Consider the following 24,442-nt stretch of genomic DNA (forward strand, 5'->3'; position numbering starts at 1 on the left):
TTGCGCTCGCCCTCACAATCAGCCGAATTTAGCGAAGATCAACAAGAACCGTTACATTTGTTCTAAGGTAAGTTGATGTTCAACACAATTTATATCAATCATTATCATATTAAAATTGATTTTTTAATATTTTTTTTTGCCAGAGTTTGTTTTATGATTCTTTTGGTAAACATCATTTCTCTCTTTTCACGTTGACTTAGAGTCTTGACTCCCGGCTGAGTTGGGTCTAGACTCTAAGTCTAAGTCTCAATCAAATTCAACATTGTAGTTGAAGTAAGTAGAACGATCTTAGAGAATACTTTATTTGAGCCGTTCATTTATTAGTACAGATTAAGACAAGTAGATACGATGTTTATCTCTTATTTACTGTACGGTGATAATAGCCTGACGGTGTGTGGGAGACTATTTTCACCGTACGGTGATAATAGTGTGGAAGTGGAAGGTTATATTCACTGTACGGTGATAAAAGTGTGGGAGACTATATTCAATATAATGGTTAGAAGGCTATATTCACCGGACGGTGATAATAGTGTTGGAGACTATATTCACTATAATGGTGTGGAAGGCTATATTCACTGTACGGTGATAGTAGTGTGGGAGACATTGACAGTAGATGTTGTTACTGTTGTTATTCTTCTAACTAATAATAACAAGAAAACAAGAGAAGATACATGTTTTACTGATGCTGTCAAATCAAATAATTTCATTTTATCTTTCCAACTTAAATTGCAGCATTTCAAAGATGGTGAGCCGACTAAAAGATTCCCCGATCCTGAACTTGCTCAGTCAAGTGATCAATTGGAACTCAATATCCAAAGCCAAGAACAAAATTAACACCAAGCAAACGTCGGCCTGAACCTCTGAGGGTGAAGGATTCTGATCAGGGAATGGTATCAGGGTGAGTTTTTGACCGTTATCTATTCTTTAATCATGTCATGTGGCTATGAGTTTTTAAATTCTCAGTGTGTTTTCTTATTAATAATGACATTTGCTTCCTGAATTCAACAAATCAGATAGCAGTAGCAGGTTCAGGTAAATGAGTTGAACCCTGCTTTACTGTTTGAAATTATCAAGGGTGATAGTGAGTGTTGATCAATATGTCTGATTTTGATCCGGTTGAACAAAATAATTTCCACAACCCCCAAAATTGAGAAAAGGAAAAGTAGTCTTTTTTTTTCAGAGCCATAGGACCAATGTAGCCAGATTTTATTACTCCAGTTTTTACAGTGCATGTCATCCTTCTGGTGGGTTGCTAGTATATCACAAAGTACTTTCCTCAAGACTCAAGGCCTAACAGACCAGCCACCACTGTGTGAGCAAGAGACATGGGTCCAGAATCGAACCAGCATGTAAAGCGAGTGTTTTACCAATTGAGCTATCGGAACCAGATAATTATATGTAAAAAAAAAAGAAGCACAGAACAGATTATTTTAACAGAGAGATGATTTACAAGGAAAAAAATATCATCTCCCAAAACAATAACTATGCATTTGACTGTTTCCCTCCCAGCCAGGATAAAACCAACTATGTAATCTCATTCCAAGACAAAGACAGAATGCAAGTTGGAAAACAGATATACGGGGAAAGAAGTATGTACCTCCCTGCCCACTATGGAAGGCCAGGAACCCCACCCAAGGAGTAAATTTAGCATTTATTTGCTTATTGTCTTATAGCTTTGAGATCTCGGGGTATGACATTCTGACTTGTTTGAGTCCCTCTGTGACCACTCGGGATGCGAACCCAGACCTTTTGGTCCAAAGATGTATGACATACTACAGACCACATAACCGCACTTAAAAAATAAAACTACCTGGATGGTAATCTTAAAAGATAGTCATAGCGCCTTATTGTCGTCATGTCTGGTCTACATACTCAATGTACCCCCACCTGGTGGAGAATATCTTACCACAAGACCATAACATGCATAAACATATATATCAATGTCAGAAACGTTTACATTTTGTTCTTTTTCAGAAAGGGTCATGAAAGAACACTTAATTTTGAAGCAACCAATCCCGAAAATGGATCCGCACCAGAACCCAATGGATACTGAAGTGGTCAACAGGGAGAATGAACTAAGGGATAACAAGGAAAATGAACAAAGGGTTATTCCAAATTTAGGTATGACTTTAATAACACATAAAAGAAATGACAAATTGTATAATTTTTACTACGTGGAAAGAACACAGTGAGCCTGTTGAACAGTTGAACGTTCAAGATTTTGGGCATCCGAAGTGCTGATAGATACATCCTGCCACTCATGACTATATTTCACCACGCTCTCTGGAGGGTCAAAATTTATCGGACATGGAAGTCCCAACAACTGATAGAAGTTTCAGATGGCACAGTCTTCTCACCAATGAGAGGAGCCTAGGAAATAAAAAAAGAAAGCATGAAAAGAATAAGAATATTTTTTAAAAAATCAATGATTTTATGAATATGTGATAAATTTATTTTAACCGCCTGAAAAAAAAACATAGATTGTCTGAAGTCAAACAAATTGCTGCCTTGAGCAATTTCTATTTAAAATACTTTTCTCGGGACCATTAGAATGGAAACAAATGTTTTCTCCAATTCCCTTCCTCTTGACTTGCAACTACCTTTTAAAAAAAGGCAAAGATGTACAGGTGTCAGAGTCTTAATCTGCATATCCAAAATGTTGGGTATTAGATATGCAGGCTACCCAGTCTCTATGTAGCTGGACTTAAATAAAACACTGTTCATACATAGAATACCTATGACAGAGAAAAAACAAACTTCTAACTGGATAGTACTGTTAATGCAATTCCAGACATTGTAAGTGGGTAAAAGTAAAAGTGGGTGGTCTCAATAGATTCAATATTCTTACCCAGGTCAATTAAATTAGTTTGTTGATTTAGTCTCTGCTGGACAACTAATTGCAAAAATAATTTCATTTTATTTCAGATTCTAACACGACACTGTTAGCAGTGATTGCAGAGAACTTATCACTGAAAGAAGAAGTCTTTTTGCTTAAGCAACAACTGAAGGAGTCTAAGAGACTTCACGCCCAAGAATTATTAAAAGGAGAGAAACTTAAGAGGCTGTTGTAGTAAAAAAAAACAACCCCAAAACGGACGCAGATAAATGCAGTCACTCACTGACCATTGAACACCTGAACCATCACAGACCGAAAGAAGCTGTAAAGAGCTACACTGGTTTCGTGTATGAAGATTTTGTAAAAATATTCATCTTTCTCATACCAAACAATACAGAATTGTAATTTACCATATCAACACAAATGAAAGCAACACGTTGCTTGTCCATTATAGATCAATTTTTACTTGTTATGATGAAATTGCGCCAAAATTACACTTTCTTGCATCTTGCCAATTTATTTAAAATATCAAGAAATGGTGTAGGATGTCTATTTAGGCCATGGATCAATTACTTATATTTCAGGCTTGGCAGTTTGCCAGTATGGCCTGATCGGGACACCATCAAGAATAACATGCTACAACATTTTTAAAAAGATTTTCCGGACACACTAGTTTTTCTTGATGATATAGAGATAAAGACAAACAGGCCCAAGGCCTTAAAAAATCAAAATCTATTGTATTCAGACTATAAGTCCGCGACTACATTGAAAGCTCTTGTGGGAGTGGAGCCTTCTGGGGCATTTACTTTTGTAAGTATGTTGTTTTCACGCTCCATCTCTGACAAGGAGATTACAACGAGGAGTGGTCTGCTACTCCTATTGCAGAAATTGATTAAAACCAATATGGTCAAACTGGGAGATGGGGTAATGGTGAACAAGGGTTTCATAATTCAAAGGGAGGTTGAGAATTTGGGGCTTAGACTCTGGATTCCCCCATTTGTCTCTGAAGGTGCCCAGATGACAGCATCAGAGGTCTCTAAGACAAAAAAAATTGCCACATTGCCAGACACAGAATTGTCATGGAAAACGCAATAGGAAGTCACTGAACAATATATAAGAAGATTGCATTATATTTTTAAAATCATAAAGGCCTAATAACTTATGTTCATCCAATATAAACGACTTTTCACCAGTTGTATATTAAAATTTCAGAGAGGTATATTAAGAAATCTACAGTTTATGACTATATTTCTTTGAAATAAATTTATTGTTTTTCCTATTTTTATTTCTCTTGTTTTATTGCTATAAAAATACTTTTATTGCAAATGAATTGTTCCAAAATGACCAAGAAAGGAATTAAAAGCAAGTTGCCCACCATAATTTGGATTGATATTATTATCTTTATCGGATACAATCACATCTAAAACTTAAATCACAGATTGATCGTCTACCAAAGCAGCAAAGATTCCAGGTTCTGTCGAGGTAGTTTTAGTTTTTTAACCATGTTGTCCACATATGGTAACAGGATAGCTGGGTCTCATAGATATGATGGAAAGCATCCCTACAAATCGTTAGTTAGCAATCATTATTTTGTTTCATGCTTCGGAAACTGAAGTGAATCCCAGCTATATATGCATGATACTTACAAACAAAATTTAGAACCTTGCAAACCAACCAATTTGCCCCAGCTGGATGGGTTTTATGGCCTCCCATGGTGGGAAGAGAGGTCACTTACTGTGTTTTCCATCCCCCAAATCTGTTTTCCCTTTCCATGTTGCTCTCTGTCTTTGTTTTAGATTAAATTTGCTCATATTTTCCCCCTCATCCTGGCAGGGACCCTTAGTTGACAGGGAGACAATCAAAATGTATAAAACCTTTTTTAGATGCTATCTCTCCCTGTAGGTATATCATCTCTCTGTTATGAAAATTAATAGTTATTAGTTATATATATATATATATATATATATATATATATATATATATATATATATATGTCAACATTTGAGCATATTCTTCATTGCAGTATCCTTTGCTTGAGTGGGACTTTTAACAATGCCAAAGTAGGCACATCAGTATATTGTTCATGGGATCTTCTGTTCCCCCTTCGAACCATATCTCTTTGTCTTGCTTTTCCTTTGATGCTTTCAACTTCAGATCTACAACTTCTCCCCCTATCATCTGGCACTCAAATGATTTAATTGTGTCGCAAGCGCTGTAAATCCCCTAAAATCAAACAATCTACCCTTGTAACAATGCAGATTGTTTTGTCCCAGTGATTTGAATGCATTTTATTACCTGTTGTCCTCAATAGCTACCATGACTGGTCGCAGCTTTACATTCCTACGTGGTTTGGCAATAACCATGGAGGTAATGGGCTCGGGATCAGTTCTTGGGCCACAAGGTTTACTCCATTGTTGTGGAAGGCTTGTGCAGCTTGGATCTGCAGGTATATATTGTAATCCAGCTTGCAGCCAATTCTTCAGTGTAAGGATTACTGCAACAACATGGGCACATTCACCAGATATGCTGCAAGTAAAATTTAAAAACAAATGAAAACAACACTTGTTTGTAAAACCTACTCGGAATGAAAATTATATCACATTTAGATGATGAGTCATATTATTTTTAAAATGGTGTATAGGATGGCTAACCCCCTTTTTAAGTTGAATTAAAACATATTATGCCAAATCAAGCTAATGGATCACACTTGACAAAAGGTATTCGAGGTAAAATGATGCTAGAAAGTGAATTTAAAGTTAAAATAATCAAAAATATTTAAAATTTAGATAATCACTCTACAATAAATCAATAAACTACATTCACTCTCCGCAATTAAAAATTAATCTAATCCAAGTCTCATATTTTTTCGTGCAACTATGTGGTCTTGTGGTATGACACTCGCTTTTGGATTGGAAGGTCCTGGGTTCGAGCTTCACTCAGCGCATAGTTGAGTCCTTGGAAAAGGCTCGTTACTCACATTCTCTCATCGTACTCAGGTGTAAAATGAGTACCTGGCCGTTAACAGGGTTGTCTCTGTGCGAAACAAAAAATGTAATATTGCCTAACAGGCGTCATGACCTGTCCTAAATGTTAATTGTTGCTGTTGGCCCAGAACCCATTGTAAAGCGCTTTGAGCACGTTTAGTGGATGTTGCGCCAATAATTTTTAACAAAATTTTTGTAAATAAATTCAATTCTTTGCATCTACAAACGCACTCTCTACATATCGTTCTCAGGCGGTGAGTCACAATTGCTATTTTAATTTCCCGCATAGCTCAACTGACTTAGTAATTGATTCCCTTGAAATGGCATAAATAATAATCGATCTCTAACTCTAAAGCATCATATTTTACCTGATGGCCCAGTTTTATGTTTGCGTTTTGTAAATATAAATATAATAAAAAGCATGTTTCCTTAGAAGACTTTTTCTTTCAGTTCTTAATCTTATTAAAGTTCTCTGTACCAAATCCCTGAAATAATTAACTCAGAAAGACTGAAATTATATTTATTTCGGGCCAACTGCCTAGAGAAGCAGTTGCAAAATTATAGTGGAAAGAACTTTAGAGAAAACCAAAATTCCTTAACTGGGCATCAAATCATAGTCATTGATACACTAAAGATGCTAATAATAATAATAATAATAATAATAATAATAATAATAATAATAATAATGATAATGATATGATCATAATAAGAATGATAACACAATAGTAATAGATATTTGTGAGACTAAATAATGCAAGAAATTATGGAATCGATGTAAAAATGAAATGCTTTTCCATCATTTTGGCAGTCATAAACTCATAAACTGAGAGAGGCAACTTAATGTGATACAAATTAAAATTATTTTAAATTTGTAAAAATAGACTTAGTGATCATTGCCATCATGAACTTAGTACTAGTAATTCTGATAATCGTGTACCGGTGATTAAAAAAAAAATAATAAGGGCATTTAAGTTTGTTTATTTCTTTCAATAAAACAAGATATATATGTATATTTTTAAATAATCAATTTGAGCCGATGCTCTACTGAGCCAATGCAAACAACAGGGCGCACACATAAAACACAACTCCAGACTCCAACTCGCCTACACATGACAGTGCCTACAACTCTTTTGTTCTCCCTAGTTACTTACTTTCGCTTAACTCCCATCCCCACCCCTTTTTTATGTAGTAACGCTTTCTACAAAACTGAATTCATGAAGATCAAGATGAAAAAGACATAAACGTCACCTAACATTAACATTTCATTGAAATTAATCTTGTTTCACAACCCACATGACTGACTGACCGATGAGATGACTTGTCTAGCGTCGTGATAATTTGGTTTACACAGTGCAGAAGAGGACGATGCATAGAAAAATAGAAATCGATTGTAACTTTAAACAGTAGTTTTAAAAATGAAACTCAGCTAAAATTGAACACTTCCCCTGCTTTGCATGAGCAGTAGGCATCCACTGCCTTCTTTTCCCTCAAAACTCACGTCGTGGGTCTTCTTGCTCTTCGGTCGGCTTCGATAAACAGAAGCAAAAACATCAAAAATTTCGTTCTCCTTTTAAAATATTTTAACATACTTTTATAGGCAAAAAGCTTCCTCTCGTGTTTTTTTGCCAGGATGTCAAATATGGTAAATAATTTTTAGAAATATCCTCAGGGAGCTCGCTGACTGCCATCGTGATAGTGTAAGATAAAGAAAGAAACCAACATGAATGACCGAATCCGTGTCATGACCGTGGTCAAAAGGGGGTCAAGGTCAAGAGGCGTGGTTAATTCCCCCTGCACTACCCGTTTATTATTTCTAGCAATCAAAAATATAGCCAAAAAAAAAAAAATTTAAACAGGCCATTCTTCTTCTTTTTCGTCTTTTGGAAACCTCCAATATTGCCAAGGATCACTCCACAGTTTGTAGGGTTTTACATTGTAAACTTGTTAAAACTCTGCACATAATACTAATTGTGAACTCTAGCAATCGCGTGAAGGCATGTTGGCAACCGTTTTCAGCCACTTCAGCTGGGAGGCTATCCATAGTCGGGCAGTGGAAGGGAAAAACGAATACAGATGGGCATCTGTTTTTGATGTTGAGATGGTTACTCTTGCTGTGTGTCCCCTCGTAGTTCTTGTACCGATATCTTTGATGTCATTTGGAATTTTAAGGCACAAATTTTTGTAGTAGATCTTGTGGAACAATTTAAGTTTATCTATCTTTCTTCTCTTTTCCAGAGGTTCAAGGCCAATCTGTTGTGTTATTTCAGATGCACTTGAGAAAGGATCAAATATATTTGTGATGCGTCTTGCTGTTTTTCTTTTTTTCACTTTGGTGAAAAAGTAGAAGATAGTCCAAAAAAAAAAGTAAAAGAAAGAAAGGAAAGAAGAACGAGAAAAAAAATCTTCAGTTTACCCGATACCACTGTGTTAGCTTGATAAAGAAGAAGATTGTCAATAGAAAATAACAACAAATAAACCCAACAACCACCCCCCCCCCCAACAGATTTCTCTCTCTCTCTCTCTCTCTCTCTCTCTCTCTCTCTCTCTCTCTCTCTCTCTCTCTCTCTCTCTCTCTCTCTCATTTTCCTCTTTTTGTATTAAGTTTCTCTGCCATGCCATGCCTTCCCCCCCCCCCCCCCCTCTCCCCACCCCAGACTCCAGAACTGATATACTGCTATTTGCTAAAGCCGAGGTGGAACTCAAGTCTCTGTGTAAATAAAGCAAGATGGCGGCTGGGACCTCTCTCCTTTACCAATGCCCGTACTCGAATCTGAATAGTCTCCCATGGCTATTCGGACTCAAACTCTATTGCGGGTTTGCAATCAACAAGTTATTTGGAATAATCTCCTCTTTGTTAATAATAGCTTTCTTGTGCTTCTGTGGACTCCTGCTATATCCAATAACCTGCTTCTTTTTCACTAAACACTTAGCAGAATAAAATGCCCAAACTTGCTCGATTCTTTTGCAAAAGATGCTTTTTTAAAATATCCAGTCGCTGATGAAAAGATTTATAACAGGCAACCATATCGATAATAAATTGTAAAATGTTTCTAAGATAGGCTTCCAAATTTCAATGAAAAATATGAACAATTTTATGTTTTCTTTTAAAACATATACAGAAACTGTGAAACGGAGGTGAAGGCGTGTGACATGGCAACTAAAGATCAGGATTTAAGAAAAAAGAGAGCTGAGGTTTGGACTAGTCATTCACTAAAATTTTACACACTCTCTTAATCTATATTCTTTGGATTGAGAATACTTTGTGTTCCTGTATCCGGCAGATCTATTAGTATTCATCGATTGGTTATCCAAGAGATTGCATTCTCTGAATGAGAATAATGATGATTATTCATGCACACCAACTATGCCATTCATAAGTTTAGTATTTGTAGGCAAAGTTGATCATTCTAATGACAAAGATAGAAATATCTCATTTTGATCCAATTTCAATTATAAGCAGTTTTGCCTTCTAATTTATAGAAGAGTGAATCAGTTTGAAAAATATTTAGAAACTTAAATGACGCCAATTTGATTAACCTTTCACATAGATCAAGCACAAATTTGTTGATTGTTACTGTTGTTACTTGTATAAGAAAAGGTACACCCCTTATCAGTTGTGTAGACCCTAACTCGATGGAACATTTCACATAGATTTAGTACAAATTTGTTAATTGTCACTTATGCTACTGGTATAAGAAAAGCATCACCCCCAATCAGATGTTTAGATCCAAATTAGCTGGGGTCCAAACCATCATTATTACAATGCATATTATTGTGTCAGATAGATATTGTAAGTCTATAATTTGTTATATTACGATTAATATGGGATAAGTAGTATTTCAGAGCCAAAAGGCCCATGGAGCCAGAGTTTTTCCCAGTGTCTATTGTGTTAAATGGACAATAACAAATGTTTGCTACCTTAAGGATAGGACTTGTCTATCAAAAAAGTACTCTCCACCAGATCTAACAGATACAGCTACCCAATCACTAATGGATGCACAAGGGGAGGGTTAGAAATAAAAATCTGGTCGTTGCTCTGGATTGATCCAGTCCTTTTTCATGTGAATGAACTGAATGCTCACCAACTGTGCTAACGGGATGGCCAGTTGAGATTAGACCTTTGCATTATTATATGACATTCTGATTATTATTGATGCCTTAAATTATCTTATCCCTACAGTCATAATCTTCTATCTTATTTTACATTTTTAAAGAATTAATTTGCTTGAAATAAAGCATAGCAATTATGAGAAAGTACCATGGGACTTTTAGACCAAATAATTGGTTGACTAATTTTATTTTCTGAATCACAGTACTCACTTCAGCATGTAAATTAATGTAAAAGATGATCTATACAATAGATTATAAAATATTGCTTGCATTTCATCATCCGGTTTTTCAGGTATCAAACTGGTTATCTCAAGTTTTGAAACATGAGCCTATTCCCGATTTTGAAGTGAATGCGGAGACAATTCAACTCCTTCACAGATTGTCCATTATCAGTCAGCACAATGAAAAAAATTCTCAGCTATATGTGGAAGACCTGAAGAAAAAATCTGAAGAGTACAATGCTGATGGTAATTACTGACAAATGATCAAGATGTTTTCTTTCTTTACAGTTCTCAATGGCGACTCAAAATTTGTTCCATCTTCATTTTCATGTTTATCGTCATACTCTCTCTCTCTCTCTCTCTCTCTATCTCTCTCTCTCTCTCTCTCTCTCTCTCTCTCTCTCTCTCTCTCTCTCTCTCTCTCTCTCTCTCTCTCTCTCTCCTCCCCCCCCCCCGCCTATCATCATCATTATCATCATTATTATTATTATTATTATTATTATTATTATTATTATTATTATTATTATTATTATTATTATTATTATTATTATTATTATTATTATTATTATTATCATTATTATTATTATTATAGTTTTTATTAGTAGTAGTAGTAGTAGTATTATTGTTTGCATTGCTTTATAATTGATTTCACCTACCTTGTTTTGTTGATTAGAAATATTATATTCATGTATGAGTTATATTGGCAATTGCCTAAAAATAAACCTTTGAATTGAATGTGTAATTTTAAAGTGTGAATTGTGCAATTAGGACAATTTATTCTATTTTGATTTTCTATTTTTTCTCCAGCACAACGCATTGCAGGCATATTGGAAAGACTAACGCTGGGTCAAAATTGCCTATCCAGGTCGGGATCATCATGTGTCCATGCACTGGCCCGGACGGGAGCATCTCTCTGTGTTAAGAATGCATCAGACACCTGGTTTGTTTTTCATTTGTTTTTCTAGTGCCTTGTAGCATTTAGAAGCCTTAGGTAGGACTATACTTGAGTCTTCTCTCCAGTTGTGTCAGCCCAAACACAAGGCCATTTCTCTTTCACATTGAATTTGTACAATGTGAAAAAATATCACTGATTGAACAGTTAAAAGAGTTAAGGAGCATTGAATGTGGTTCGTGACCAAAGTATCGATTAGTACAAATTCATATTTTTCTTGTTCCTGTGTGACCCCCCACATATTTTAGACCATGACACACAGTGTCAGAATACTTGTATGAAAAGGGTTTGTGGTGTGGAACATGTAATGTATATCCAGCTGGAGAGGTATTTGAAGTTCTGTGAGGTGTAATGAGCTTTGTTTGAAATGTAAAAATTGGCTTTATATTAACACATATTAAATTGACTGGCATAGAGCAAACGTGTGATTTTATGTTAGGATCAGATGTCACATGCGATTGCATGTTAGCATCAAATATCCGAATCAGTGACCAGCTGAGCTGTAACTTTTTTGTCATTGTGCCGTGTCATATAATTGAAAATTGCGCATGCATATTATGTAGAAGTCGTTGATGCTGTAAAGTGAGTTACCAATGTTTGGATTTGGTTGAAGGAGGGTGTGGAATAGGTCTTAAAGAGGTTTACATTCGAACAGTTTTGTTTACAGGTTTCCATAAAGGGTAAGAAGGGGATGTGACTCTTATGGTTTGAAATAGATGACAATTTTGACGTGCTGATTGAATTCCTTGTCAAAGATAAAGGCTGATATATTCATTCCCTCCGTTCATGGCCAAATTTTTTTCTTGATCTGATTTTAAGAGAGTAATAAGACATTTATTATGTAAGTAGATATTCCTGTATATTACTCGAATACTTAACCTTTCCTACAAAACTGTCAAATAAATTAACTTTATTTATCCACTTCTGGAAATTTACATTTGGTATTGCCATAGACTAATGAATTTCTAAAAATAATTAAGGTAATTAAAAAAATTTTTTAAAAGAATTATAATGACAAAGAAATAAACCAACGCGGGTGGTTGGATGGGAGCATCACCCTTGAATCATATACCTATGATGTTCGCATGGGTGTACGATCCGATAGTGATGTTGTTTCTTCTTCTCTTTACTAGCCTATCCTGCTTCTTTGGTTTGTGATTGTATTTTTGACAGGGGATATTTTTTTTTCTGTAAATCTTCTGCCTGTTTGTTCTTGGTTATTTATAATTTAGCTTATGATATCTTTAGGTTATGATTTTGATTTACATTTGTACTATTTTTGTTAGATTGCTTGTTTTTTTGTTTCAGCGGTCTCTCATATAACCTCAATTGTGTTGGAAGAGACCTAAAGCAACAAACAAACAAAATAAACCAACAAAAAGCTTAACAAAACATAAACACATAAAAAAATCTCTCATACCTCCCAAATTCACTTGACCTGTGAGCAATAAAAAATGAAAGATTATCATTTTTTTTCTTTTTCTTTTTTTTTTTTTCCAAGTCATACCCTCACATTGCGTTATTTATTCATATTCTTCTCATTAAAAAATGAGCCATTTCATTTACTTTTACAAAACTGTGGCACTTTTCTGTTTGCAAAATGGTTATCATGATGATAATTATATTTTATCATTCACAGCTTTATGCTATCATTGCGTGAATTACAATCTAATATAAATGAAGTCAAGGAAAGGTTGGAGATGGAAGAACAAGATATGCAGAGACTCTCAAAGAAAACGCAAGGTGTCCTATTGAATCACAGCTCACTTCAGAAGTAAGTACATCTGATTGGTTAACATCTTGTTGGTAAACCTCTTGAGTGCCAGCACTTTTATTAACCCAAGTGCCAAGGAGAAAATCTGTAATTATATAAAAATTTATCTTCAAAATGTAACATCAATCAAAATATTTATGTAAATTACCAGAAATCACTTGCTTCAGTTTCAACAAGAAGCAAAAGTTTATTTATCCAAGGGAAGCAATTGTCATTGATAACTGCAGAAATTCGCACAATAAAGGCCTTTCTCAGACACGGACTATAGGCAGTTTACTGATCTTCAGTACCTGTGTGGGCTAAGCACTCATGATGTTGAGATTACCATTAAAGATTATAGCTAATGAAAAAGACAAAATAGATATTTAATTGGTCTAATGCATCCCTCTGTTCTACCAGTATTAAGGTTACTGAAAACTAATGACTTGCTCTCTCCATCTTCCATTAAGGCAAGTTTAAGGCAAGCTGTCATACCAAAATAAAAGCAAAATACCCTGAGAGCAAGGCTTCAACTATATTTGTCCATTGAAAAGGCTAAAGGCTTATGGCTACTGGCTATTTTATTTTACAAAAATTGGGATGAACTCCAGCTCTATTGGCTTATTGGCAAACTATAGCATTTTTATTAGTCTCATGGCTACATATATGTAAAATGTTACCTGTGTGTTTGTTCTTGTTTTACCTAAGCTTTGATTTAAATAGTTATAATGGATAAATACAAATTTAATCTAGGGAATTAAATGGATATGTTGTGGGTTGATTTGCTACTATTATTTTTTTTTCTTTCATTTTTCTTTCCTCTTTTTATGAAGAAAAAAATCAATTTCACCTTTTTTTAAAAATCCTCAGAGCTCTTGATATCCTTGAAAAGAGAGCAGCTGGAGAGACTGCAAAAATTGCTGAGCGGAAAAAGGAAATTGCAATTTTGAAAAAAGCGACTGCAGAAAATGAGACAATTGTTGAAAAACTAAAGGTAGCACACATTGTTTATCAATGAAATGTGATTATAGCTGATTAAATAATTACTGAGATGTAGTAGACCTGTAAATCTTCAGTCAATTGGTTGAAATCAGCCAATTTGTCAAATAAAAAAAAAAAAGAAAGAAAGAAAAACTACCCCACAAATGTAAATGGATGAATGAATACATTACGAGGCTGGTAACAATAATAGGGCACACTCTACAACGCTACGCACAACAAAGGGTCACTCATGTTATCAATTGATAAACTTTAGTGACTATGGCTAATCGATGGTCTTTTAGACTTTTGGTGTCTGAACACATCCCCCTGTGGCTATTTTCACACATCCTTTGTGAATTTATTTTTTCATTTTCTTAACCTGTTGTGTTGACTGGCTGAATGATACATTTCACTATTTCATTTAAGCCAATTTTGGCTACTTTGTAATGGCAGACTTCAAACTCGTGAAGAACTAGAATCTGAATGACAGGAAATATGTGTAGAATGATTGAACTTATAACTTTTATACATTCTTTTTATGTTCTCATTATATATGAGGTGTTCGTGGATCACAGTTTTGGCTCATTGTGCATCAATGAAGATGTGAGGAATAAATTCAGATGATCATGACTGTTATTAATATTTGAAATATGATCTACTTACTTTCTTGACCCCTTTTGAATTGATTTATTTGTTATTCACTTAACTATCACAGGCCATCTAACCTGATTCGTGGTTTATTGCATTTATTTATTTTCAATTATATAATTTTTGATTATGATTTAGTTCATTGTTAGGCTCATTGGGCTTAGTAACATTCACTAGAGGAGACATTAAAAATTTTATGTAATAAGATGTATAACTAATATACAACAAAAATTTCTCATAGATCGAACAATCCAAGCCTGGAGGTAACAAAATACGCTTGTACTCTTGATCGTTTTGAAACTTTTGTTGATCGAAAGTTAAAGAATTTGAGATTCGTATTTTACTGATTGTATAAATGAATATTGTCTGAACCAAGAGATGTCTGAGTGAGAGCAGACTGAAACTTGAGTGATGATAAGACAGATGTACTGTACGATTTTTTCTATAATTAATTTTCCATAGTGGATATATTTTACATATCCTCTATTTTCATCTCTGCCAATTTCAGACACACATTGCTAAGTCAGGAGTGAGTGAAACCGATTTTCATGACAAGTTAGTAAAGAAAAAAGAGGTAAAGCTGTTACATTTTTATTTCCACATCTCCCTGTACTTGTAGTGCTTCAGGGCCTTTACTTAGTATAAAATTTAAAAAAAAATTGAGCTTTATATAGCGCAATATCCACTAAATGTGCTCAAAGCGCTTTACAGGGGGTCCCTTGTCAACAGCAACATTAACATGTAAGACCGAACATGACGCCTGTTAGGCGATATTACAATTTTTCGGACACAGACAACGCTGTTAACGGCCAGGTACTCATTTTACACCTGAGTACGGTGAGAGAATGTGAGTAAAGAGCCTTCTCCAAGGACTCAACTATGCGCCGAGCGCGAGGCTCAAACCCTGGACCTTCCGATCCGAAAGCAATGTCATACCACAAGACCACATAGCCGCACAATGGAAAAGATCCCTATCCAGAGGAAGTTGAAAGCTGTTCTTTAGAACAAATCAATTTCTTGATTCAGGGAATGAGCTATATAAATTTTAAACTTCAAATTAATGAAAAAAAAGGAATGTTTGGTTTTTTACCATGAAACATTTATTCTCTTTCATATCTTCTGACAATAATTTTCAGTGATGGATTATTGTGTTTCATAGCTTTCTATAACATATTGATGAATGATGTCATACCAAGGGTTTTCTCTTGTCCATTTACATTTATATATATTTAAGCTTTTTTTATAACTTTATTCTCATATTTTGATTCTCTTAAAGCTTTAAACGTGTAATTGACTAATGACGAAATTTGAAAATTTATGTGGTCTTGTGATATGACACTCGCTTTCGGATCGGAAGGTCCTGGGGTTGAGCCTCGCTCAGTGCATAGTTGAGTCCTTGGAGAAGGCTCTTTACTCACATTCTCTCACCGTACTCAGGTGTAAAATGAGTACCTGGCTGTTAACAGCCTTGTCTCTGTCCGAAAAAATTGTAATATCGCCTAACAAGTGTCATGTCCTGTCAATAACAAATCGTTACTTCTTTGAAATTATTTTGGTCGACGGGTGGACAGTGTCTGACAGTATGGCACAAGCAACACAGGTTAATGGTACATCCAGGGATGCCACATGTCCCGTTTTTACAATTTTTTTCATTTTTTAATTCATTTTTTGGTCAGATTGTTTCACACCTCAGTTCATACCTCAAATGCTTTTCCTGTCTCCAAAAAGAATGCCACTGAAGACAGAAACAGATATTATTGAAATTGATTCAGCAGATAATTCATGCAGTTGCAAAGGAAAGGGGAAAATTAAAAAATATGTTTTTGTTTGTTCATTTACAAGGTTCGTTTCATGTGAGATGTGCTGCTTCTGCTAATTTTCTGTGGGTTTTTTAAAATTAAAAAATCATTTGGCATCCCTGGACAAACTTTCCCCTTGATAGACGTCATGGATAGCAAAAGCGCATTGGAAGAAGTAAACTTTCACTACACATGTTTTTTAAAATCAATTTACGACGATTTATATTAGAAAAGGTAGATATCACATACGTCTGCTTGAAACAGTTTTTATTCTTGAAACATTGACCCATTGGAAAGTATACAGAAGTTTTGTCTTGGTGACAGGTCTTATGATACATATATACATATATATATATATTGACTGTTATCATAGAAATTACAAATCTTGACTCTTCTTTATGTTACTGACATTTACACAGAAACTTGATGCTGTAGATAGTGAATTGGCACCATTGAAATCTGAACTCAAGTCCTTTACAAGTCTTCCCCCAGTAAGTCTTGTATTTTTATTATTTTTCTTTTCTTATTTTGTTTGTTAATTGACTGTATACATTTTCATTCGGAAAGCAATAAAAATAAAATGGAAAATCAGGATTATTTGAAAATCTCAAACGCCAATTTCACCCCCAAAATATCCAAAATAACTCTTCAATACTGCCTAATGAACTTATGTTGCAAGTCTTAGATCGTTTGATACTTATTCATACTAAAATTTAGATTGCTTTGATACCTAAACAAAAGGCATTTCAATAAATAAATGATAACGGTAATGATAATAGTAATGATGATGGTGATAACAATAATAATAATAGTAATAACTAATACATAATAACAAAAATAATAATAATAATAATGATGATGATAATAATAATAATGATAATAATGAAAATGATAATAATAATAATAATAATAATAATAATAATAATAATAATAATAACAATAATAATAATAATAAAAATAATAATTATAATAATAATAATAATAATGAAATGATAATAATAATAATAATGAAATAATAATAATAATGAAATGATGATGATAATAATAATAATAATAATAATAATAATAATAATAATAATAATAATAATAATAATAATAATAATAATGATAATAATAGTAATACAGTGGACTCCGGATAAGACGATGCCCAGGGGAACCGAGAAAAAAATCGACTTATCCGAAAATCAACTTAACCGGAGTGTAACCAAATGAGCAAAAACACATGTGAACAAAGCAAAACAGTCTAGAATAAGTATGTCCCTTCATATCGCGCGGTCTCTGTAGTGGTCATCAGAGGCTCCTACCCCTTAATAGCCCCATAGAGGAATCAGAATACATAAAAATCGGAATTTGAGATAAAAAAAGCGGAATCAACTTACTGATATTGACTATGACATGCTTTGCAACAGAAAATGTAATAGACAATCCAAAAGTACTCAAATGATAAAATATTAATATAAAATGTGTAAAAATGTACAGATTTTGTAAAGACTAAGAATGGGGTCAAATAATAATAGAGAACACACAGGTCCTGGCCGTCTGAGAGCAAATCATTGAATGGATGGATTTAACCTTGTCAGGACCCTCCTCCTCCCCCCACCCCCCCCCCCCCCCCCCCCCACAATCACCTAATCAAACAAACGCGCGCCGGCACACACACACACACACACACAGACACACGTACACAGGGCTAAAATTAAATAGGGAAAGAAGCTGACCGTACTCAATAATATTATTACCGATTGAAGCCAACATATAATATTACCAAGGTCATTGACCTCACAAATTGGAGTCACAATAATAATAATAATACTTCGGTCAACCCCCCTCCCAAACATATAATATTATCCGACATCATCAGAACACAATTTGAAGGGACTAATCAGACACACAAAATGTGTGTTGATTGACCATAGGAGATGCTGACGAAATGAGCCATAGCTCACTTTTTTTTCACTGGAGATTTTAAATTTTTTTTTCCTCGATTGGAAAGGTGGAAAGCGGAATTTTTGCCTTGAATGTGGAATGTATACCAATTAAGTGAAATTATTCCGTGAAAAGCGGAAAGGTAGGAACCTCTAGGTCAAGGTCGTACTTCTTGTAAATCGTCGAGACAGAAATAGCTGGTATGCCAATTTCCTATGCGATGATTTTCTGTTGCATGCCAGACTTTCCAAATGCATCGAATCTTCCTTTTCCGCGATAGGTTTGCCATTGTAGTTGTAGACTTGACTGGAATTCTTGATAAAATTGATACTAATTAAGAGGGCCATTACATAGGATGGCTTGGGATTAGTATTTTAAAAAATCATGAACTTGAAGTTGCGACAATGTAAAATTTGAGACGGAGAAATTAAAGTTATTCAATACTGCTTATGTACATTGGACACGGACGTCAGGCAAAGCACCTACATCACATCGATGTGATCCAATCTTTCGCGGATATTCTTAACCACTGGAAAATTCTTAGTGGTAGCTTTTTTAACCAATGGAAATACTTGTTTATTTGTGATTTGATTGTAGTCATGAGTGATAAGAACATCGACTTAAGCGACATCGACTTATGTGGAGTTTTTTTTTTTTTTTACTAATGTTATATAGGAAGAAGGGGGAGGGAACAAGAAAAAAAATCGACTTGAGTAAAAATCGACTTAGGCAACGTCGACGTATCCAGAGTGCACTGTAGTAATATAGTGCCTAATGTTTAAACCTCGAAGTGTTGACTAAAATTAGTACTGACCACAAGATAAACTGATCAGAGGTAGACTTAAGTTAAGAAAAATTCAGAATTTTACGAGAGTGGAGAAAATTTGTTATGCATTCCCTAACACAAACAGCAAAAACCTGAAGACTTTAAACTTTTCAGTTCCACGGACCACGACATCCATCCTTTTTTTTTTGTTGATTGCTAGTCTTTTTATGTACTTCCTCATCAGTTTGAATAAGTATGTGTATCCAGTTTAAGCTGCATTTATCTACTTATTTATTTATTTATTTATTTATTTATTTATTTATTTATTTATTTTTTCATTAATTTTTTTCAATTCAAGTTCCAGATAATTTATATTAATCTTAATTATTGAATACTGCCTATCTCTATTGCTATTATACAAACATTTTGGCTCATGCTATTTGTTATTTCACCTTGCCTCCAAGAAAAATAGGAAAATAAAAAATGATACATTTTTATCAAACCAACCTTTCCCTATAATTTTTAAATTTGCATAAGAATTTATTTGCATCTGACATCTCCCGAGGAATTTTTTCATGTTATTGTTATGTTAAGAATTATAGGCCGATACACGTGAATTTGGTCATTATAGCACTCAAATTATTTGATTTAGGCCATTATGATACTGAAATGGCTTGACCTAGGTCATTATGGTCATTGAATAATAGTTGTGGTGGTAGTAGTAGTGTTAGACCAGAATGGGAAATTTTATTTATTACACAATGATCTGTGAAATACAAATGTTGCTGCTTTTTTTAAGCAGTGATGATACTTTTCCGCGGATCCGCGGAAATCCGCGGTTTTCTTTCCTTTCCTCGGTTTTCCTCCTCAGATCCTCGATCTGCGGATATTTCCTTCATTTCCTCCTTTTACTTTTTTTTAATATAATAAATCTTTAAAAAATACCTCCTTTTTAAAGAAAAAATATATATATAAAAAACTAGTACTACACACTAGTACTCTTCAAGTACTCAAAAGAAGTCATCCTGCCTACTTTCCTGTGGTGCAAGAATGTTCTAGGTGAGTTTTCCGTTTTTCCGAAACTTTTCCTCCTTTTTGACTTTTTGTGAGTATCATCACTGTTTAAGCTCGAAGAAATGAATAACGATAGGAGCAGTGTTTTTTTTATTCACCTTAACTACGCCATTCTGACATCTCGTATTCGTCCTATAAGTTTCATTCACCGTGTTTTGTTGATAAAGGGTAACGCGGAAATGTCCATTTTATCTGTCCTTGTTGAATAAATTTAACCTTTCATTTCATTTCCTTTTGTTATTTACATAATGGTCTGGCACTTTTGAAAAATATATCAATTACCAGGTGAATCGTGAATAGGGCGATGATGTAACGAGTATGTTCCAATTTGCCTGATTTAGCCATAAAGTTATCACAATGACGCTGTATTGTTCTCATGGTGCACATATAATTTTGCAAGTTGTTCTTTTTGTTTATGTGTTTGACGTGGCAAGATGAGGTTTATCAGATTTCTATGGAGATTTCAGAAAGATTGAAGACCAGGGGAATAATAACTAATTCAAGAGTATTCAATTTTTGATCAAAGTAAGGGAGTGAAAATAATGTATATGAAACGAAATAAAGATGTATTTGTTTAAGTAATAAAGACTTCAAATCGTCACATTATTTCATAGTTTGAATATAGAAATTTTTGGAAAAAAAGGTGAATGAAGAATTCTTCTTATTTAGATTTTTTATTTTGTTTTATTTGTTTTGTTTTAAAAAAAATTTTTTTTTTTTAATTTTGCTGTTTCAAATGACTTTAATTTATTCTCTTGAGCACTTATAAATTGTTTAATGACATAAACATATCCTTTCTTTAATTCTTCCAGGATGCCATTGAAGCTAAGGTTAAGATTGAACAGTTGAAAAGGGAGCTGGTATGTAAAAATATAATGATAATGACAGTTTGTTGGTTGAGTTTTTGTTTTGTTTTTGCAAGCTCAGACAGTTAAGCAGCAAATACCAACAACTCGATTTTGATTCAGTGACACATGATATTTTTTGAAACCTCCATCGATACCCAGCAATAAATGGGTTGTTCAGATCTTGAGGAAAGTGCTTAGTGGTAGACCAGTCTGTCGTCGTAAGGAGAAAGACTGTACAGTGGAGTCTGCTTAAGATTTTTCTTCTTGGAACCAGAAAAAAATGTTAATCTCAAGCAAGAATCAGGTCACCCTTCTTCAAGGGATACAACCCTTCAATTCAAATTGAATGATTAGCAAAAGTTCAGTAGCCTCCCCTTTCCATGAAACTGGACCTGGATTCCACTGTGAGACTGATGGAGGCAGCAGTGACCTATCTGAAAGGTTGACGATGTCTTCTCTTTGCTCCATGATACAAATCAGAAAAAAATCTGATTCCCTTAACCCCTAAGATTTTAAAGGATCATTACATACAACACCACCACCCCCCCCCCCCCCCCCCCCCCCCCCACCACGAACAACTGCTGCTATTACTACGACTACAACAACAACTGCTACTACTACTACTACTGATGATAATGATGATGTTGATGATGATGGTGGTGGTGGTAGTGACGACGACGACAATGATATTAATAATAATAATAAGACACTACTCTTGTTTTGTATCTGCTATTTTTGATGAGGGTCATAATAATAATAATAATAATAATAATAATAATAATAATAATAATAATAATAATAATAATAATAAGACACTACTCTTGTATTGTACCTGTTCTTTTTGATGAGGATCTCTTTTGAAAAGTGAAGTCTCCGATATCTTCCTATATGTATGTCTCCTTTAGTATTTATTGTCACTATAAAACTACTTTTTTTATTATCAACTTATTTCTTTCTGTTTCTTGCCCAGAGTCGACTCCAGACCCAGATGTCAGAATGTGTGGACGTCACCCTTTTGCAATAGTCAAAGTGATACTAGGCTGCTAGAAGCTGTGGACTGTAAAACGTAATAAACAAAAATGAATATAACAGTTTCAAAAAAAAAAAAAAAAAAATACTAAACACGGAATGTTTCGGGCTCAAAACCCTTCTTCAGTCAACAACAAAAAACAATAAAGACATAAATACATTACTAAATTCCAGATAGAATCTGAAGGGTATCATCAAGTTATGAAATGGAAATTAAGTTTCAAATTGTCATCTGTGAGAATTACTATGTAACATGTAAAGCACAGTCACCATGGTAAAAATATTTAAAAAAGAAAATAAAAAATAAAAAACCAAACCAAACCAAAAGCAACCCGTATGTAAATGGACACATTCATACCTGCCTACTGATCGTCCGTAATTGTTACTGAAATTAGGTAACAATTTCGGACATACGAAAATGTAAGAAATATTACAGATTTTGATTTCACAACAATTTGGTCGTAGTATTAGAGGGGAAAAAAACAATTATTTTTTTCTTTTAAGTTCCCGCAGTTATCAAAGAAAGAAAAAAATGTTCCCTTAAAGTTATAAAGGCTACTGCTCAGTTCACGTCCATGATAGCTTAGTCGATTGCCAGCTCCTAACAGTGGAGGTCAACATTTATTTTACGTATATAAGGTTGTAGATACGCAGTATTTTTTTCTTTCTTTTTTGTTGTTGTTGATGTTAATTGGTGGAGTATTACTAAAATTGTACCATTTATTACTGATGAATTTTGTGTTGGCTACTGATTTTGAAATGTTCAAGTAGACAGGTATGCACATTCCTTTGTTTGCTTATGATAGGTGCTAGGCATGAGGCACAAAGCAGTCTCTCTTGTGTTTTTAACTGTATATCATGTGATACTCATGGGTGAATGTTCGCAGTCAGTGATGGTATTTTGATATACGTTTATGAACTGCTGGCATTTCGACTCTAATTTTTAGGTCATTTCACTTTGGGGGGTGGGTACTTTTAACATAGCATCTCTTTCAGGCAATCTGGCCTCGCTGGTCTGTCTTTCAGGCAAATTGATCCCTCTCAACTTTCATCTATGATGGAATTTTCCTTTCCTGTTAAAATAACCTATCATTCCACAATAAACAGTTCAGTTAGGTCATGTACAAACCATTCCTTTTTTATGTAATTTACTAGACCTCACAGTTGCAGTCATCATAGTAATGAATGAAACTGATGATTTGCTTTTGTCGATGCATGTCATGTTTTGTTGATATTATGCAATGTTTTGTTTTGTAAACTATGATGGAACTGGTTTTATGGTCCTCGATTTTGTTATTGGATATCCTTACGAATATGACTGTTAGGCAGCTCCATATTATGACTATGATTGTTTTTGTTTTTTTTAACATTCATCATCACAGTTACACAGATGTAATGTTGAATATTGTGAAATTGGAAGTTTATACAAATGTGCATTTGTATTTGTATCTTTGGTTTTAGTAAGTGAATTGAGCCCTGTGATGAGGATGATCTTAGGCAAAAGGTACTACGAAAATAACATTTGAACTTTGAATTGAGAATCTGAAAAGTATTTCAAATTGTTATTTTTCTGGCATTTGTATGTGGTGGTGTTGGGGTTCTGGCTTCCCATAGTGGACAGGGTGGCACTTACTGTGTCTTCTATCCCCTTATATCTGTTTTCCAATTTGCTTTCTGTCTTGGGTGATAGGGAAACAGTCAAATGCATAGTTATTGTTTTGGCATATATTTTTCCCTTGTAAATCATCTCTCTGTTATGTATTGTTATATTTGTTATTTTGAATGTATATTGAAAGCATTTGAGTGTATTCTCTTAGTTGGATCTTGTGCTTGTGTCCAGATGGGATTTATAGCTTATCTCAAACTAAGTACACTGATGGTATGCTCTTGGAATCTACATCTGATCCCTATTTATTCCCAATTCACCTTTGTCTTACCTTTTCTTGGGTGCTTTAATTGTAATTCTAGAATTTGACTATCCCATTTTCTTCCTTTTTACTGCGCTGATTTTATCTAAATGTGTTGCAAGCGCCTTAAAACTCTTAAAAATAAACAAAACATGTGATGGGGTATGGTAAAATGTGTAAATCTTGAAACGAACTGAAAGTGTTTTGCCAGTGCAGCAAATATAGCTCTATGTTGAACTTGTCTATCCCTTGTGGTTTTCATAAGCGTCTCTCACCTGAACGAGGAGCAGGCACACCAAGATGGTTTTTAAGTGGAATGAGCACTGTTGAAATCTTAAAAACCAGGCTCAATCTGCTTGCCTTTCTTTGTAAATGAGAAGCAAACCCCAAGGCGACATAAAAATGGCTTGAAATTCTACCAAAACATGCTACTGTTTTGTTTTTACCTCTATCCCTTTATTCTTCTCTAGTTGTGATGGTTAATAATATACACTCAATTGTTTACACATTGGAGAATTCAAGTCAATGCTCTGCAATGTGTGCTAAATTGCTATCAGATGGCCATATGGATTGGACAAGTTTGAAACTGTGCTTTTAACCTTGAGCGC

General features: G+C 34.3%; 2 protein-coding genes across 6 annotated transcripts in view; both read left to right on the forward strand.

Moving 5' to 3' along the window:
• The window catches only part of LOC144965953 (HAUS augmin-like complex subunit 1), a 24,993-nt gene extending 1,514 nt beyond the window's left edge, over nt 1-23,479 (forward strand). For all 4 annotated transcript variants that reach the window (XM_078901843.1, XM_078901842.1, XM_078901844.1 and 1 more), the window contains exons 2-10: nt 8,940-9,012; nt 10,223-10,397; nt 10,959-11,091; nt 12,743-12,877; nt 13,727-13,850; nt 14,994-15,059; nt 16,704-16,775; nt 20,863-20,910; nt 21,869-23,479. In XM_078901843.1, the coding sequence (XP_078757969.1) occupies nt 8,971-9,012; nt 10,223-10,397; nt 10,959-11,091; nt 12,743-12,877; nt 13,727-13,850; nt 14,994-15,059; nt 16,704-16,775; nt 20,863-20,910; nt 21,869-21,922 (849 nt within the window). In that variant the 5' untranslated portion in view covers nt 8,940-8,970 and the 3' untranslated portion in view covers nt 21,923-23,479. The remainder of the gene's footprint in view (nt 1-8,939; nt 9,013-10,222; nt 10,398-10,958; nt 11,092-12,742; nt 12,878-13,726; nt 13,851-14,993; nt 15,060-16,703; nt 16,776-20,862; nt 20,911-21,868) is intronic.
• Nucleotides 74-4,360, forward strand: LOC144965954 (uncharacterized). Of its 2 annotated transcripts, XM_078901847.1 has the most exons (3): nt 74-898; nt 1,975-2,121; nt 2,926-4,360. In XM_078901847.1, the coding sequence occupies exons 2-3, from the start codon at nt 1,983-1,985 to the stop codon at nt 3,069-3,071; spliced, it is 285 nt and encodes a 94-aa protein (XP_078757973.1). In that variant the 5' UTR covers nt 74-898; nt 1,975-1,982; the 3' UTR covers nt 3,072-4,360. The 2 variants fall into 2 exon arrangements, with proteins under 2 accessions (XP_078757973.1, XP_078757972.1); XM_078901846.1 differs by lacking the exon at nt 74-898 and having other exon boundaries at nt 1,898-2,121.
• Nucleotides 23,480-24,442: the final 963 nt, after the last annotated feature.

This window comes from Berghia stephanieae, chromosome 2 (genome assembly GCF_034508935.2).
Source record: "Berghia stephanieae isolate SIO BIC M18660-M18661 chromosome 2, UCSD_Bste_1.3, whole genome shotgun sequence".
Classification (NCBI taxonomy): Eukaryota; Metazoa; Mollusca; class Gastropoda; order Nudibranchia; family Aeolidiidae; genus Berghia; species Berghia stephanieae.